General features: G+C 43.2%; 1 protein-coding gene across 2 annotated transcripts in view; it reads right to left on the reverse strand.

The window, feature by feature from the left end:
* The window catches only part of PRKCE (protein kinase C epsilon), a 568,938-nt gene that overhangs the window by 337,155 nt on the left and 215,112 nt on the right, over nucleotides 1–16,671 (reverse strand). For both annotated transcript variants that reach the window (XM_088841505.1, XM_088841506.1), the window contains exon 3: nucleotides 16,104–16,167. In XM_088841505.1, coding sequence (XP_088697631.1) covers nucleotides 16,104–16,167 — 64 coding nt within the window. The remainder of the gene's footprint in view (nucleotides 1–16,103; nucleotides 16,168–16,671) is intronic.

Here is a 16,671-nt window from a genome sequence, read left to right on the forward strand (position 1 = left end):
GGGAAAAGACTGGCTCTTGTGATAAGATGCATCTTTTCTCCTTTAGAGAATACAAAAAATCAGCAAAGGGTCCTCGAGGGCAGCAAAGGGTCCTATTTAGCCTCAGCTGTAAAAAGCAGAGACATTACTTTGCCAACAAAGATCCGTCTAGTCAAGGCTATGGTTTTTCCAGTTGTCATATATGGATGTGAGAGCTGGACTGTGAAGAAGGCTGATTGCCGAAGAATGGATGCTTTTGAACTGTGGTGCTGGAGAAGACTCTTGAGAGTCCCTTGGACTGCAAGGAGATCCAACCAGTCCATTCTAGAGGAGATCACTCCTGGGTATTCATTGGAAGGACTGATGCTAAAGCTGAAACTGCAATACTTTGGCCACCTCATGCGACGAGTTGACTCACTGGAAAAGACTCTGACGCTGGGAAGGATTGGGGGCGGGAGGAGAAGGGGACAACAGAGAACGAGCTCGCTGGATTGCATCACCGACTCCATGGACATGAGTTTGAGTGAATTCCGGGAGTTGGTGATGGACAGGGAAGCCTGGCGTGCTATGATTCATGGGGTTGCAAAGAGTCGGACACAACTGAGCGACTGAACTGAACTGAACTGTACCCTTCTAGCATTTAAGGAGGCTGACAGGCTGCCCAGGTGACCAAATGAGAAAAGAAAAAACAATAAGATGCTGGAATTTTTACTAAAAAAATTGTGCCTACACAATGGGACATGATGAGAGGATTTTTAATATACTTTTGTTTTCCAGGAATGGAATCTCCTATTATAACAGTTATTCAGTTATTCAGACTTTCAATTCTGTGCCCTTCAGACACTTTTTTTTTTTTTGAGAAAGGTATCATGCACAAAATTCAGTTCAGTCGCTCAGTCTTGTCCAACTCTTTGCAATCCTATGAATCACATCACGCCAGGTCTCCCTGTCCATCACCAACTCCCGGAGTTCACACAAAATCATGTCCATCAAGTCAGTGATGCCATCCAGCCATCTCATCCTCCATCGTCCCCTTTTTCTCCTGCCCCCAATCCCTCCCAGCATCAGAGTCTGTTTCACATGAGTCAACTCGTCGCATGAAGTGGCCAAAGTACTGGAGTTTCAGCTTTAGCATCAGTCCTTCCAATGAACACCCAGGAGTGATCTCCTCTAGAATGGAGTAGTTGGATCTCCTTGCAGTCCAAAGGACTCTCAAGAGTCTTCTCCAACACCACAGTTCAAAAGCATCAATTCTTTGGCACTCAGATTTCTTCACAGTCCAACTCTCACATCCATACATGACCACTGGAAAAACCATAGCCTTGACTAGAAGGACCTTGGTTGGCAAAGTAATGTCTCTGCTTTTTAATATGCTATCTGGGTTGGTCATAACTTTCCTTCCAAAGAGTAAGCGTCTTTTAATTTCATCGCTGCAATCAGCATCTGCAGTGATTTTGGAGCCCCAAAAAATAAAGTCTGACACTGTTTCCATTGTTTCCCCATCTATTTGCCATGAAGTGATGGGACCAGATGCCATGATCTTAGTTTTCTGAATGTTGAGCTTTAAGCCAACTTTTTCACTCTCCTCTTTCACTTTCATCAAGAGGCTCTTTAGTTCCTCTTCACTTTCTGCCATAAGGGTGGTGTTATCTGAATATCTGAGGTTATTAATAATTCTCCCGGCATCTTGATTCCAGCTTGTGCTTCTTCCAGCCCAGCATTTCTCATGATGTACTCTGCATATAAGTTAAATAAGCAGGGTGACAATATACAGCCTTGAATCGTACTCCTTTTCCTATTTGGAACCAGTTTGTTGTTCCATGTCCAGTTCTAACTGTTGCTTCCTGACCTGCATATAGGTTTCTCAAGAGGCAGATCAGGTGGTCTGTTATTCCCATCTCTCTCAGAATTTTCCACAGTTTATTGTGATCCACACAGTCAAAGGCTTTGGCATAGTCAATAAAGCAGAAATAGATGTTTTTCTGGAACTCTCTTGCTTTTTCCATGATCCAGCGGATGTTGGTAATTTGATCTCTGGTTCCTCTGCCTTTTTTAAAACCAGCTTGAACATCTGGAAGTTCACGGTTCACATATTGCTGAAGCCTGGCTTGGAGAATTTTGAGCATTACTTTACTAGCGTGTGAGATGAGTGCAATTGTGTGGTGGTTTGAGCATTCTTTGGCATTGCCTTTCTTTGGGATTGGAATGAAAACTGACCATTTCCAGTCCTTTGGCCACCACTGAGGTTTCCTAATTTGCTGGCATATTGAGTGCAGCACTTTCACAGCATCATCTTTCAGGATTTGAAATAGCTCAACTGGAATTCCATTACCTCCACTAGCTTTGTTCATCGTGATGCTTTCTAAGGCGACTTGACTTCACATTTCAGGATGTCTGGTTCTAGGAGAATGATCACACCATCGTGATTAGCGGGTCATGGTGGAGAGGTCTGACAGAATGTGGTCCACTGGAGAAGGGAATGGCAAACCACTTCAATATTCTTGCCTTGAGAACCCCATGAACAGTATGCACAAAATTAGTGGACTGCAAACCTGGCTGTTGGTCCTTCATGCATGAGAAGGTTAATAACGCTTATGATTTCATCTTTCTAAAAGGGTTGATCTTTTCTTTTCTTTGAAGGGAAGAAAGAGCTAGCTATGTGATGCCATCAAAACCACCATCTATGTGCAAGTTCTGAAGGTAATTTCAAGCATTAGACAAAAGGTAGGTCAATGGTGGGGGAAGGCAGTCAACCACCTTCCTAGTGCCCTCACCTCACATAGGCAGTAAATGGTTCAACCTGTTCACAGCAATCATCAACCACCATAGTGGAAGCTATCTACCCAAAATCAAATTCTTTCTTGGAGCAAGAGGCTAAGAGGCAAAGAAACCTCCATTTCTTTCTGCTTCTGTAGCCCCATGTAATATCCTCCTAAGTCTGATGAGAAAACCATTACCTCTAAGCAGACATGACAAGCATAATGAAATGATGTTTTCCTTTGAGTCAGGGATCTCTGTTGCTCTTTTTCCTTCTCCCAGATGGGGCTGCTCACAGACACACACCAATGGACCACTCTTTAAGTGAACTCCACGTTCATCTCCATATGAGAGAGAATTAAGGAGCAAAATTGGTGTTACAAGAAGTTATTCCTCTTAAAAACAAGGCTTCCATGATAGGTTCACACAATTTGGAGTCTAATCAAATAGAATCCTTCCTTAGATCTTTGGAAATAAGATTCAAATTTTTGAATAAATTTTCCAGAAATAGAACTATTCTGTATATCGATGTTGAGGTTCAACTTATTCTCTTTTCCCATTATTTCACTCTTTTTCTCTACCTCTTTTTCCATGTAGACCTTGGATTTTTTTTTCAAATAAAATAAACTTGTTTTATTATCCTCCATTTGTAGATACTTAATGGAAGTTATGTTACAGATAATCTGATCTTCAAACTGGGGCTCTGTAATAACCTAGAGGGGTGGGAATGGGCAGGAGGTAGGAGAGATATTCAAGAGGGAGGGGATTTAAGTACCCCTTGGTTAATTCTGGAGAAGGCAATGGCACCCCACTCCAGTACTCTTGCCTGGAAAATCCCATGGGTAGAGGAGCCTGGTAGGCTGCAGTCCATGGGGTTGCTAAGAGTCGGACATGACTGAGCAACTTCACTTTCACTTTTCACTTTCCTGCATTGGAGAAGGAAATGGCGACCCACTCCAGTGTTCTTGCCTGGAGAATCCCAGGGGTGGGGAGCCTGGTGGGCTGCCGTCTATGGGGTTGCACAGAGTCGGACACGACTGATGTGACTTAGCAGCAGCAGCAGCAGCATGGTTAATTCATGTTGAGGTATGACAGAAATCAAACCAAGATAGTAAACCAATCATCAATCAATTAAAAATAAAGATATTTTTAAAAAGAAATCTTTTCTACAATTTTTTTTTTTTATCTCACTTGGTTTCTATTTGAATACCTACAGAGATGGAGAGCCCCTATTTACTGCTGAAATGTACCTAACTGCTAATGAGTAGTTACTAAACTAAGCTTAAAGTTCCTCCCTGTAAGTGCTACCCCTCTGGTCCCTGAGCTGCCCAAGAGCCACAGGATAAGTCTTTCCCCTATTCCTCTTCGCCACACTTTAAATTCTTAAGATACCCAATCATGCCTCACCAACTACTCAGGATCCCATGCTTCACTGAGGAATGACTGGTCTTGCTCCTTGGTGTCAAGTATAGAGAGAGATGAGGGAACACTGTCAGTGACTCACACCTGTATTCAGAAAGTCTTCAATCTGAGAATCCAAAATCCCAAGCATTCACTGAATCACAGCATCTTAATGCCTTTGATGCAATCCAGTTGAGGGCCAGAAACATGCAATAATTCAACTGACTGGTTAGAAGCAGGGCCAGGAACAGAATCCAAGCCTCTGATTTCAGTAAAGGGGTTGCTCACACTACACTTCATCATAGAGCTGATTATGCTGAATGCATTATAACTAATCAGGGGCCATGTGTCCAGCATGATGAGGCCCTGTGATGATGAAGATTCCCGTGGACTTGCTTGGAGAGCCACAATAGCTAGTCTCATAACGGCTTTGGGTGATCTGAGTCCCCAGCAGACAAAAAGGTCCAACTACAGAGATGGCCCTTGTTCCCAGTCTGGCTTTGTGTAGTCCAGATGGCAGGACAGCGCCCTGGGCTCAGCACTGCTGTATCACAGGGCCAGCCAGGAGCCTCAAGTGCACTGGGCCAGCTCTCAGCTCGAAGCCCGTGTTCCTTCCATAAGCCTCTGCCCTTGGATAATTTGTGGCTCACTGGGGTAGGCAGGGTACAACCAGGACTCTAGTTATAGATAGAATATAAATATCTGAGTACATACTTCTGTGGAAAGACACAGAAGAGTGTGGGAGCAAACACAGTGTGTGAACCGGTGGGTTGGAGCAGGTCAGCTGGCGTGGGAAGGTCCCCAGGAGGAGGCAGACTTGAAATCAAATTTTGAAAGAACAGAGAAGTAGTTGAATTAAAAGGGAGGGGACAGGATATTATAACTGGAGACTTGGTGTGCGTGGAGGCCCTGAGGTGGCCTCAGAGCGCCCCTATTAAGTACCAGGCATAGTTTAACCATGCAGGTTCACTCCCACTCGTGAAATTGATTGTATACTGGAATACGAAACAGCCGATTATCCAAAGCAAGTTCAGATCAAACACCTTGTTTATCTCCATAGTTTCTTTTTAAAGTGACACTTTCTCCTATTAATTCATTTAGGCACACATTCATTTGTGCGACAAGTTAAAAAGTATGCCCCTACTGTGTACCCAGCAGAACTCCCCCTGCATTTCCACCTCCATTAAAGGCAGGTGCAACTTGCCTGCCTCAGAGGAGGATCACGGAGAGGTAAGTTCTAGCAAGGTCCCTGGGTGAGTTACTTTAATTAAAGCCCCAGGAACCGGGAGAAAATTAGCACAGTGGGGTCAAATTCAAGCACCACTCAATACTTGAGGGTATTTATAGACAAGCAAACACAAAAACAAAAAATCCAATATCCTGACTGGTTGCTTTTTGTTTTCATGGTATAAATTGGTGCCTGTTCTCCTAGCTAAAGAACATCAATGCTATCCATTTTGACCTTCTGCAGGTGATTAAAGCTGGGACTCAAATACCAGGACCCAAAGAATTGCCTGCCTCCCTAAGAATATGCCAAGTGCCCTTCCAGCTCTTTTCCAGAAGAAAGGAGAAGGTAGGGGAAAGGATACTCAACAAAAAAGGATTGAAAGTTCTTGATTTTGAGGACAAAATGATTGGAAGTTGGGGAAGAAAAAAGCAGATTTCTCTCTTAATTTTCAATCCTATAGAAACTGGTTCGGAGAGGAAATCACAGGTCTTAGAGTCTCACACTACTCAGTGTTGTCCAAGGATGCGTGGCAGGGGCATCTTCTAGGACCTAATGAGAAATGCTGCAACTCAGGCCCCATCTCAGGCCCACTGAATCGGATCTGCATCTTTACAGGATCCAGGGAATTCACAGTCTTAAAACTCCTTAAGCCTCAGTTTTTCCGTCTGTAAAATAGGGATAATGAAATGGCAGATCCATTTAGGCTTTAAAATAATCTCTGTACAGAGATTTGGCTTAAAAATTTTTGTCCTCTCTCCCTTCCTTCTTCTAGGTGCCCAGCTCTGAGCAAACTTATCTTGGTTTTAATTCAGCCCTGCAGATGGCCATAGGGTCATTAGTCCCATTTCTCTCTCTCTTTGTATACCAAGGAGGCCACGGGGGTCCAAGTGAAGCAGCTGCCTTGTTGCCAGACACACCCTAGCTTGGGAGCTCCTCAAGAGCAAGACCTATGTCTTTTACATCTTGGTTTCTCCAGCTCTTGGCAAGGTGCCAGGGAGGCAACAGACTCTTCATATACATCTGTTTAATCAGCAGTATATCCAGTAATTAACTAATGGTGGAATAAAAGCTAAAGTGCAGGTGACTATGAAATCCTGGTCCCAGTAACACACAGATACACCTGAAAGTGGACTTAACTTCTCCTAACTTCATTCTTTCTGACAGTTGCCAAAGAATTTACACGTGGCTATTAGTCGAAGTCATGAGTTCCTGCTGCAGAGAACAGTTCTCTGAACTAAACATCACTACTAATTTTCAGGAAACAGGCAAACTTGAGTGTCTGTATAGTATGAATAACCCACTGCAGCCAATGTGCTCTACTTAGCTAGGCAGAAGGGACCTCAGCTAGCGAAGTCTATCAGTCCGTGGAGATGACTAAACTTGGAACAAGAAGCAGCTGGCCCTAAACTCTAGAGAGCGCTGCCTGGTGCTAATAATAATACCAGCATGGGACTGTCCATTCAGAGGTGTGCAGCCTCTCAGCAGCAGGAGTGGGCATGAAGAGGCCAGCAGCTCCCTGGAATGAATGCTCTGTGAACAACATTCAACCATCACTTGTTCCATGGAGTCTGGCTACTTGGCCACCTCCCTCTACATGTCAGAAGCACATAGTTCTTGGAGACAGGCACACACTGACAGCATCCTTAATTTCAGCATATCCCACTCCAGATCAGAGATGTCTTGAGTGACATGAAGTGGGTGTCATGCATTATTTCTGAGCTTGTTGCCTTTAGACATTCATGCTGTGGATTAAGCAGGTCATTCCTCTCTACCTAGGACTTCTGAAACCTGCCGCAGCCTGTGTTCATGGGCAAGTCACAGTCTCCGTCTATATGGGAATGGTAACATATCTACCTAATTCTTTTTTTTTTTTTTCAAATTTTCTAATTGTTTTAACAGCTCATGTACATCATACGGGAAAGAAAACCAAGATTATAGATATTGACAAGAATGGTTCCCCCTTTTCTAAATTCACCCTCTCCCTTCCCCAGAGACAACTCTGGTTCCCAGTATGTGATATATCACGCAGAGACAACCCACCCACCCCCCCAAGCATGTCCATTAGCAGGTGCCTAGGGGCAAGGATTTCTGTTTTCACTGTTCATTTCTTGGTCCCTGGTGTAGGGCTTCCCTGGTTGCTCAGAGGGTAAATAATCTGCCTGCATTTGGGAGACCAGGGGTCAATCCCTGAATTGGGAAGATCCCCTGGAGAAGGGAATAGCAACCCACTCTCATATTCTGGCCTGGAGAATTCCATGGACAAAGGAGACTGAAGAGCTGAGTCCATGGGGTCACAAAGAGCTGGACATGACTAATACAAAGAGCGACTAACACACTTTCTGTGTCCCTGGTACTGCGAACAGTAACTGCTAAAGGTGCCCAAATAGTTCTATGTTGAATGAATTAATCTGTAAGTCATAGATATGCCTGAAAGGTTCACATTTTGGTAAATCAATTCATGCATGCATGTGTGCTAAGTTGCTTCAGTCATGTCTGACTCTTTGCAACCCTATGGACTATAGCCCGCCAGGCTCCTCTGTCCATGGGATTCTCCAAGCAAGAACACTGGAGTGGGTTTCCATGCCCTCCTCCAGGGGATCTTCCCAACCCAGGGACTGAACCCGCATCTCTTACGTCTCCTGCATTGGCAGGCAGGTTCTTTACCACTAGCGCCACCTGGGAAGCCCTAAATCAATTACTACTGCTGCTGCTGCGGCTGCTAAGTCGCTTCAGTTGTGTCCAACTCTGTGCGACCCCATAGGTGGAAGCCCACCAGGCTCCCCCGTCCCTGGGATTCTCCAGGCAAGAGCACTGGAGTGGGTTGCCATTTCCTTCTCCAATGTGTGAAAGTGAAGGTGCTCAGTCGTGTCCGACTCTTTGCGACCCCATGGACTGCAGCCCACCAGGCTCCTCCAGCCATGGGATTCTCCAGGCAAGAGTATTGGAGTGGGGTGCCATTGCCTTCTCTGAAATCAAGTACTACTCTGCCTTTATTATATCTTCTGATTAGATGTGTCTTCAGTGGACAGTGGCTCTGTCTCCTCAACCAAGAAAAGAGGATAACTATTATTGCCTGCCTTTTAGGGTTGCCATGGAGCTGACGAGAGCATGTGGAAGTACTGGCAGTTGTCATTTAATGACTGCATACTCCAGAAAGAGCAGTCTTACTATACCCTGTTCTTCCAGTAGCTACCCAAATAATCAAACACATCATGGTGCTTACTGGTGTAGTGTTTGCCTTATTGTGTAAGAGTACAGATGCCCTAGAGCAGGGATCATCTTCGTTAACTCTATACTCCTAGGGCCTAGCATTTCTTAGATAAGTAAATAAGAAATGTTTCAAATGAGGGCCACTGAGAAAGAAGGGGAGATAGGAGATTCACAGACATTCATTCTCAGCTATATGTACGTGCACAAAAAAACACACCTTCCCAGGCCCCCAAAAGCTCACACCAAAGGTTTATAATACAGGAGGAGGATAAAAGGCCCAGTGTGAGCAGCTTGAATAAGATGGTGAATGCACTTGATTGTGAGAATGTGAATGTTTCAATGAAGCTAGGTAATAAGAAAAATCAATAAAACTGTCAGCACTGGCCAATTTCAACTGGATAAAAGAATAAAGTAATTGGTCCTGAAAGACAACCCTCTAAATTAAGTTAGATGAATGGAAATACCCTTTTGTTTTAAGCCAAATCACAAGGACATCAACAGCAGTAAATGATTAAATTATAAGTCACTTTGACCCAGTATGATCTGAGCTACAAACATGAATTTCCCGAAAAGATCTTCTTTGTAAGACACAGAACTGATGTCTAGCAAGACAACAAAGACAGAATTGGAGGCCACACCAGGATACCCGGCGCTTGCTTCTTGACTAAGGATCTATTATAAACCCACTCTTTCTATTAAACTTATTTATTCAACATGACTATTCCTCCTTCAATTACTTCATTAGTAAAACAGGCACACAAGTCAATAGAAAATAGAAAATGCACATCTACGCTCCCATAATGGCCGAGAGGAAAGAGGGTTTGGTAGTGATCCTAAAGAGCTCTGCTCTCCACACACTCAGGATTCAATTCTGTTTTTCATCTGCTAATGGTTGGCATTTGGTGTTGTTAACTGTCGATGATTCATTTCAGAGGAACTGCTGTGCATCTCGAGCCTGTTTGGAAGGAAATGAGGGTTTCTTGGCTTATTTCTCATCAAGCATTTTAGCATTGTCTCTCTTTGTGACATTATAAACCCCTTAATGGGAATTTGGTCCTCACTGCTTTCAAGCTGACTCTCCCTGTCTCATCTGGTGCATATGGCCATTTCCAGGAACAAGCATTTATTCCATCAGGACAAAGGAGGGAGCCAAAAATCTGGAAATTAATAGGCCCATTCCCTGAGTCTTGAGTTGCAATAGCAAGTGAATATGTGGGGGTGGGGTGGGGTACACATTGCAAGAATAATGTTTTTGAACATCTGGCTTTGGTTAATATTCACTCTTATCAAATGCTGAGGCTGTTTTCTGTTTTCCACATGCTACTGGAGAATCCAACTTGTCCACGAATGTCTGGGGACCCTGTGGGGTGACCAGGATCACAACCTTATTACCAGAGGCACCTCACAGAAGGGAGACCCATCAGCTCCTTGGAGCAGTGCCTGACTTTGAAGTCCCTTTTATGGGTGGGTAAGGGGTCCCTTTAACATATAAAGCAATGTTTCTCATTAGAGACTGAACAGAACTTGAAAAGGGTGAGAGTGTCAGGGCTTGATGCAGGGACACCAGCTAGACAGGCTGGAGAGAAGGAGAAGGCTTAGGGTGGTAGCAGGCTTACCATGAGACTCCATGAGATTGCTGAAAAGACCACAAAGAGATGCCTGTACCGGTCTTGTCCTTCAAATCACCTAAGTCCCGTGCTTAAAAATGTGCTCTTTGCCATAACCCAGACTTAGCCTAGAACATCCCTCCTCCTTAGTGGCCAAGGTGAGTGAGAGGCCTTGACCATGAAGACACAACCAGAAAGAATTGCCTTCAATCTTCAAACACAGCTTAATCATTTATGTCATTTCCTTGTTTGAAAATTTCTGTCTGCCACATTGATGACTGTCTTTGTTTGGAAGCTCTTTGAGAATACAAATAGCATCTATTTAATTTATAGTGTCTATCCAGCCTTACTAAAAAAAAGAGCTTCAAAGCTGTCTTTGATAATGATGACATGATGCTCTCTACACAGAATGGCCTTCCCACTTCTTCCCTGTCAATCTGGTATACTTAACTTCCTTTTCAGCCTTCAAGCTTTGTTTCTTTCTTGAGTTTCTCTGGATGATTCTAAAGCTTAAACTTATTCCCATTTGGAGAACTCCTGATAACACCAGTTAAGCACTCAATGTGATATTATCTTGCATTTGTTCTCTAATACTTCTGTCCTGCAGGTGTCTTGGATTCCTAATGGAATTGCAAGCCCCTTGAAGGCAAGGGCCATGTGCTCTTGCAAACGCCATTTCTCATTTTCTACTTCCCAGTCCCCAAATTCAGCATGGACACCAAACTTGGCATATTTACTAAAATGCATTAGTAAATACTCTTCATCTGAATAAATGGTTCTGCTTAATGATCTGATCATCAGAAGGCACTGGATTTAAAAATGCAGAAACTCTAAGAAAAACAGAATTCTTATAAGCTAAAGATTCAGTGGGACTCTGGAATCAGAAAGATGTTATCTAGATAAAAACCACCAGTGGCAGAGTGTCAAGAGGAAAGCCTGCCTCTCTATTTCAACCCTGAAGGCAGTGTTCTAATGCCTGCCATGGACACAAGGTAAGAAAGATTATTAATCTGCTGGGATTTGAGTCCAACCAAGACTTAGTTATGGATGCACCTTACAGACAGCCTGGAAAGAAGCTGACCATTCCTAAACTGGGACCATGTAAGTTTTCATTTCATTTCAGTGGGAAAATGATCGGCTTATTTATGAAAGGGATTCTTTGTGTCATCTTTGGATTCAAAACTAAAAACTTTACCTTCCTCTTTCTATGGAAAGCTTCCTGAAGAAAAGAACTAACCTGTTAAAAGCAGTGAGGAGGTGTTTGCCACATAGGCATGGGGGGCCTCATTATTGAGGCCCTAATCCAGGCAAGGCCCTGAATCATAGCCGGGAATTGGAACCAGCAGGGCCTTGTGATCAACTGTTCAGCCTCGGGCACATCACTTGACCTCTCAATGTCACCCTCTCCCGCCAGGAGATGTGTGTACTTGCTCTACACACATTATCATCTTAGAAAGAAGCAAAGCACGTTTGATCATGTCTACCAGTCTGTGCAACTTGAAAAAAGTCTAGAAGAGAACTGCAAAGATGAGATACGATTTCTAAACTCTCTCTTCAGAAAGGTTAAGGAATTTGATTGATTCATCCTGAAGAAGAGAGATTTAATAACCATCTTCAAATATATGCAGGGCTTTTTACCTAAGGCTGATGAGAGTGTGGGGACCACATGTTCTGTCTGCACTGAGCAAAGAAGGTCCAAGCCCAGGCTTAGGAAAACAGACATTTATAGCATTAAGGGTGACAAGACACAGACAAGCTAATGAATGTTCTTCTGGGGAATACTTCAGTGGGAAAAGGGTGGTGACGAAAGAGAAAGCAAATGGGACAAAACTATGGGAAAGTCCAAACTCTGCAACAAGCAATCTCATAGCCCCTGAAAGATACAGATATTAGTCTATGAATTTCCTCTTTGGCACCTTGCTCTATTCTTGGACCTTTTGCTTACGCCATGCCCCAGAGTCAGAAACTTGCCCTCAAACTATTTCCCTGGATACCTTGCCTGCTGCTCCTTCCTGAGCACTGGGTTAGAGTGTTGCTTACCTCTCTGCCTTCAGATCTCCAGGGCATTGAAGATATTATCGAGCAGCCCCTCCATGTGAGTACTCTGTCCTTCAAGCAGTCCTATCACAGTATCAAAACCTACTATACATCCTATTAGCCCCATTGATGGCTGAGAAATCTGAAGCTCTAAGCTAGTAAACACTGGAGCTAGGATTTAGGAGTCCATCAGTCAGTGTAGTCGACCAGTCCACTGACTGATGGATTTCTAAGGCTCTCTCTTTTTATTCTCTCCTCTCCTCTCCCAGAGAGGAGACTGAATGCTTTCTGAAGCCCATGGCAACAGAAAAAAGAAGACAGGGCTTGCTTTTTCACCCACCTCTTCATCTTCCACTTCCACAATATGTATTAATTTCCCAACCTGATCTAACTGCAGTATTTATGATGGATGTGCTGCAAAAATCTTTCCAATTGCTTTTATCTTCAGCATTTTATTGGAGAAACAGTTTGGGGAGCCAAACATACTATTGAGATCCACTTCCTGTCCTTTCTATTATTGTCTAAACTCTGAAAAACTCTCCTGGGTGAACATGACACCTGGATGGAAGGTGGGAGAAGAGAAGCCTAGAAATCTCTACGTCAGACCCTGATTGCCCCTCCTCCGGGAGTCTGCAAATGATGGCTCATTATCATATTACTATAAAGAATAGAAATAATATATAAATTACATCACAACAAAGGGAAAAATATTCACTAATGTCCACAACAGGAAATAATTATTTGCACAATTGAGAATTACATACATTGCTTTTTATGCTTCTGTTGCCTAGGCTAATTATGCTCTGATTTAAGTATCTGGTGAGTCTGTAGTGCTGTGTTTACCAGGAAGCCCCATGGTCATTACCTATAATAAAAGCAAACACTAAGAGGCACCCGGTGCTTTTCCAATGATCCGGTGGGTAAAGAATCTGCCTGCAATACAGGAGACACAGAAGACGTGGGTTGGATCCCTGGGATGGGAAGACCTCCTAGAGGAAGTATGGCAACCCACTCCACTATTCACGGACAGAGGAGCCTGATGGACTACAGTCCATGAGACTGCAAAGAGTCGGACACGACTGAGCAACTAACGCACAAGAGGCACCCAAGTCTAGAGCAACACATAAAACATTCTGAGAAGGTTTACTGCATGGGATAATGCAGGTAAAGTCCTTGGCACAGTACCTGTCAACCCCTTCTACTGGTTACAGATATTAGCCAGCTTTCAGCTTGAGCTTTGACAGATGTCTATTCAAATTATACCAAAGATCAAAACTGCGTGATCAGAAATGACCTTAACTGTTATCCAGCCTGACCCCATACGTCTGAGGTTAGGTCGCCTGGTTTAGCTAAAGCTCATACCAGTCAAATCCCATTATGATGAACTACACAGGAATGCAAGCAACGGAATTTTATTAGACAGTTAGAAATCACATTAACTCCAGCTCTAGCAGACGTAAACGTCCAGGCTTTCCACAGTGTGTTAGCAAGATAAAAGAATCCTTTGGCACATCCCAGAAGAAGGGGGTGTATTCATACAGCCTCACCCCCACATCTTTCCCCGAGCTCTCTGCTACTTGCATGTGGTGTAAAGTTTGTGCAATTGCTATGAATATCTTTTTCTTTCCATTGATGGGACTGACTGGAGCACTTGAAATAGTCAAGCTGAAGGGATGCTTGATGGCAGAATAATAGAGCAGTGAAAATGTCAGCTATGCCTCATTGCAGCTCTCTTTTTCACCTTTTCTCAGAATACAGAGTTAGGAATTTTCACTAAAGAGAAGGACTTAAATAATAATCAACGAATGTCCACAGTCTGGGTGTGACAAACCTGTTTTTTCCCTAGACCCTTACCATGTAATCAAGGTAGGAAATGTGGTAGCTACTTATTCTCCGTTCCTCTTCTCACCCTCCCAACCTTTCCAAAAACAAAACCACCTTTGGACCACGAGTCCTCAACATCCTAGGGCAGGACTGGAAGAACAGATGCAGAGAACACAAACAGAATGCACCAAGATCAGCTTCTAGGAAGAGATTGCTGGAAGTCCCTCCTACTATCCAGAGAAAGATTTCCAAATCCAGGAACAGCAAGAAAAAAGAGGAGAAAACTTCTCCTTTTCTTCAGAGCAACACATGCTAGCACTTTACTGAGTCTGGCATGTGTCAGCATTTCCAAAGTAAACTCTGTTTTCTTTAGATGAAAGAGATAAAAAAAAAAATAGACTAAGAATTCAGTCCAATGAAAACTGCTTTGGTCATTCACATGCAATAAGCTGTAGAAGCAAGAAGAAAAAACCAATTGCCTCTGACTTATTTATTCATTCATTTGTCCATATCCTTTCCTGCTAATGTAAAAAAAGGACATCTTCTATAATTTGCAAGTCATTAATTTTTTCAAAGGAAAAAATAACCAAGCCTCCCACTGATTGCCCAGCATATTGGCACAGGAAGTACATATTTAATTAATTATCCTGTTGCATATAGAATTATGTAAGGGAAAAGGAGGATTGATTTTTCCCATCAAATGTTTCACCCATATTTTCAACCAGGAGACCATGTAACACCATTTAATACCATACTGTGAAGTATGGTAAATTTGGGATCAGTCATTATGTTAAAAGTAACACAAGGCTTTACCTTACTGGGTGCTTTATTTCTTAATCCCATTTTATTATTTTTTTGCCCTTTTGCACATCTTGAATATTTCATACTAAATATTGTTAAATCTTCAAATCTTCTACAATAGTTTTCTATTCTGGGCTGTTCAGAGCTGAGAATAGAGAAGGAAAGTTGGAAATGCCAAAATGTAATTGCAATAAAGAGCAGAAAATGTAAGAGACCAATTTTGGAAGGATGTTTAAAGTTTTAAACCTATGCCAAATAATTGAGATCTATTATAAGAGGACTGACTTCTATTATGAGCTCCATATACACACAATTACTGAATTATTCTGAACACCTGTTGAAATCAGGTGTTAACAGTCAAATAAAAATCACCAGGCACACTTGTCAAGTGCATCATTTGACCAGCTCCTTTGAATTTGCTTGCATAATCCTCCCTCCATTAAAGAACCTTAAACTAGAGCTTTATCCTAAAAATTTTGGGGTTGTGGCTTTGGCTTATAATCCCCAGTATTCCAGTGAAATGCTGTAAAAGGCCCAAGTCTTCCAGCTAGGAGCTGTGCCTTTCCCTTTGAACCACAACCTCTAATCCCCATCTTTTCTCATTGCCAAGAGGAACCTGCTTTGCTCATACCATCTTTCTGCCGTGACATTAAAGCCAACTGTTCTGTCCCCTGCCCTCAGAGAGAAGAAGAGAGGAAAGATGCTCCCTATCACTAAATTTCAGTCCTAATTCCCAACCTCCTTAGAGCCCAAGTCTGCCACCACCTCCCTGTTCCCAAGTGCATATGTTCATCCCAAACTCCTAATTTATCCCTCCTTATAGAAGTAACATTTCTATTAAAACTCTAAAGAAACAGGATTCTGAAATTTGACTCCTCATTTATTTCATTTCTGACTACCCTGAGACCAACTGGCTTTACTTCCGTCCCACTGCACACACACAAACCCCATGCGAGCTTCCCAGGAGAGGCAGCCGCCCCTCCAAAGCCTGCCTGGGCATCTGCTCCCGGGAATGCCTGCTTTACTGGTCTGACTCTGTAAGACGAAACTCTTCCTGCTCCTCCACCAGAGCTAACAGATGGCATGGCTGATCTCTTTTGGTACATAGGCGTAAACATCTTCAAAATAACATTTTCCTTTAAATAGTACCAATTAATTACATGTCACTGTAATATGTCCCAGCCAAAGATGGAAGGAAGAGACCAAAAGACAAAAGGGTCAATGGACGAGAACAATGACGAGAGGTCACACTCTCCTACCTTCACCCGACGACCCCGAGAGATCAATGATCACATACACTCTTCCTTCGGGCTCCAGATCAATCTGCAATTAAGAAAATGACAGTAACTCTGTTAGTGCATCGTGGGGGCAACCTGAGAGTTCATGACATTTCCAACCCAAACTGCTAAAACCTAGAGACCCAGCTCCATTCAATCCATCAACCTGTAATATGGAGAGTGCTGGGTGAATTAGGGATGAGAGAGAATCAGCATTATGGAATGTCTACTACATTCCAGATGCACTAACGATGAGGTTTGATACATCCCCAACAGGCAGTGCCATCCCATGGGTTCCCAACTGGAAGCAGTTTTGCTGCACAAGGAAAATGTGACAACACAAGGAACTGCACAGGGACACTTGACACAAGGGACACTTATTGGGGGGGACACAAAAACATCTGGAGACATTTTTGATTGTCATGACTGAAGAGGGAGTGGTGCTATTGGCATCGAGTAGGTGGAGGCCAGGGATGCTACTAAACATCCTGCAGCAGACAGGACAGCCCCCATAACAAAGGACTATCCAGCCCCAAATGCTGACAAAGTC

This window comes from Moschus berezovskii, chromosome 11 (assembly GCF_049115385.1).
Source record: "Moschus berezovskii isolate FMDL1 chromosome 11, NW_MosBer_1.0, whole genome shotgun sequence".
NCBI lineage: Eukaryota > Metazoa > Chordata > Mammalia > Artiodactyla > Moschidae > Moschus > Moschus berezovskii.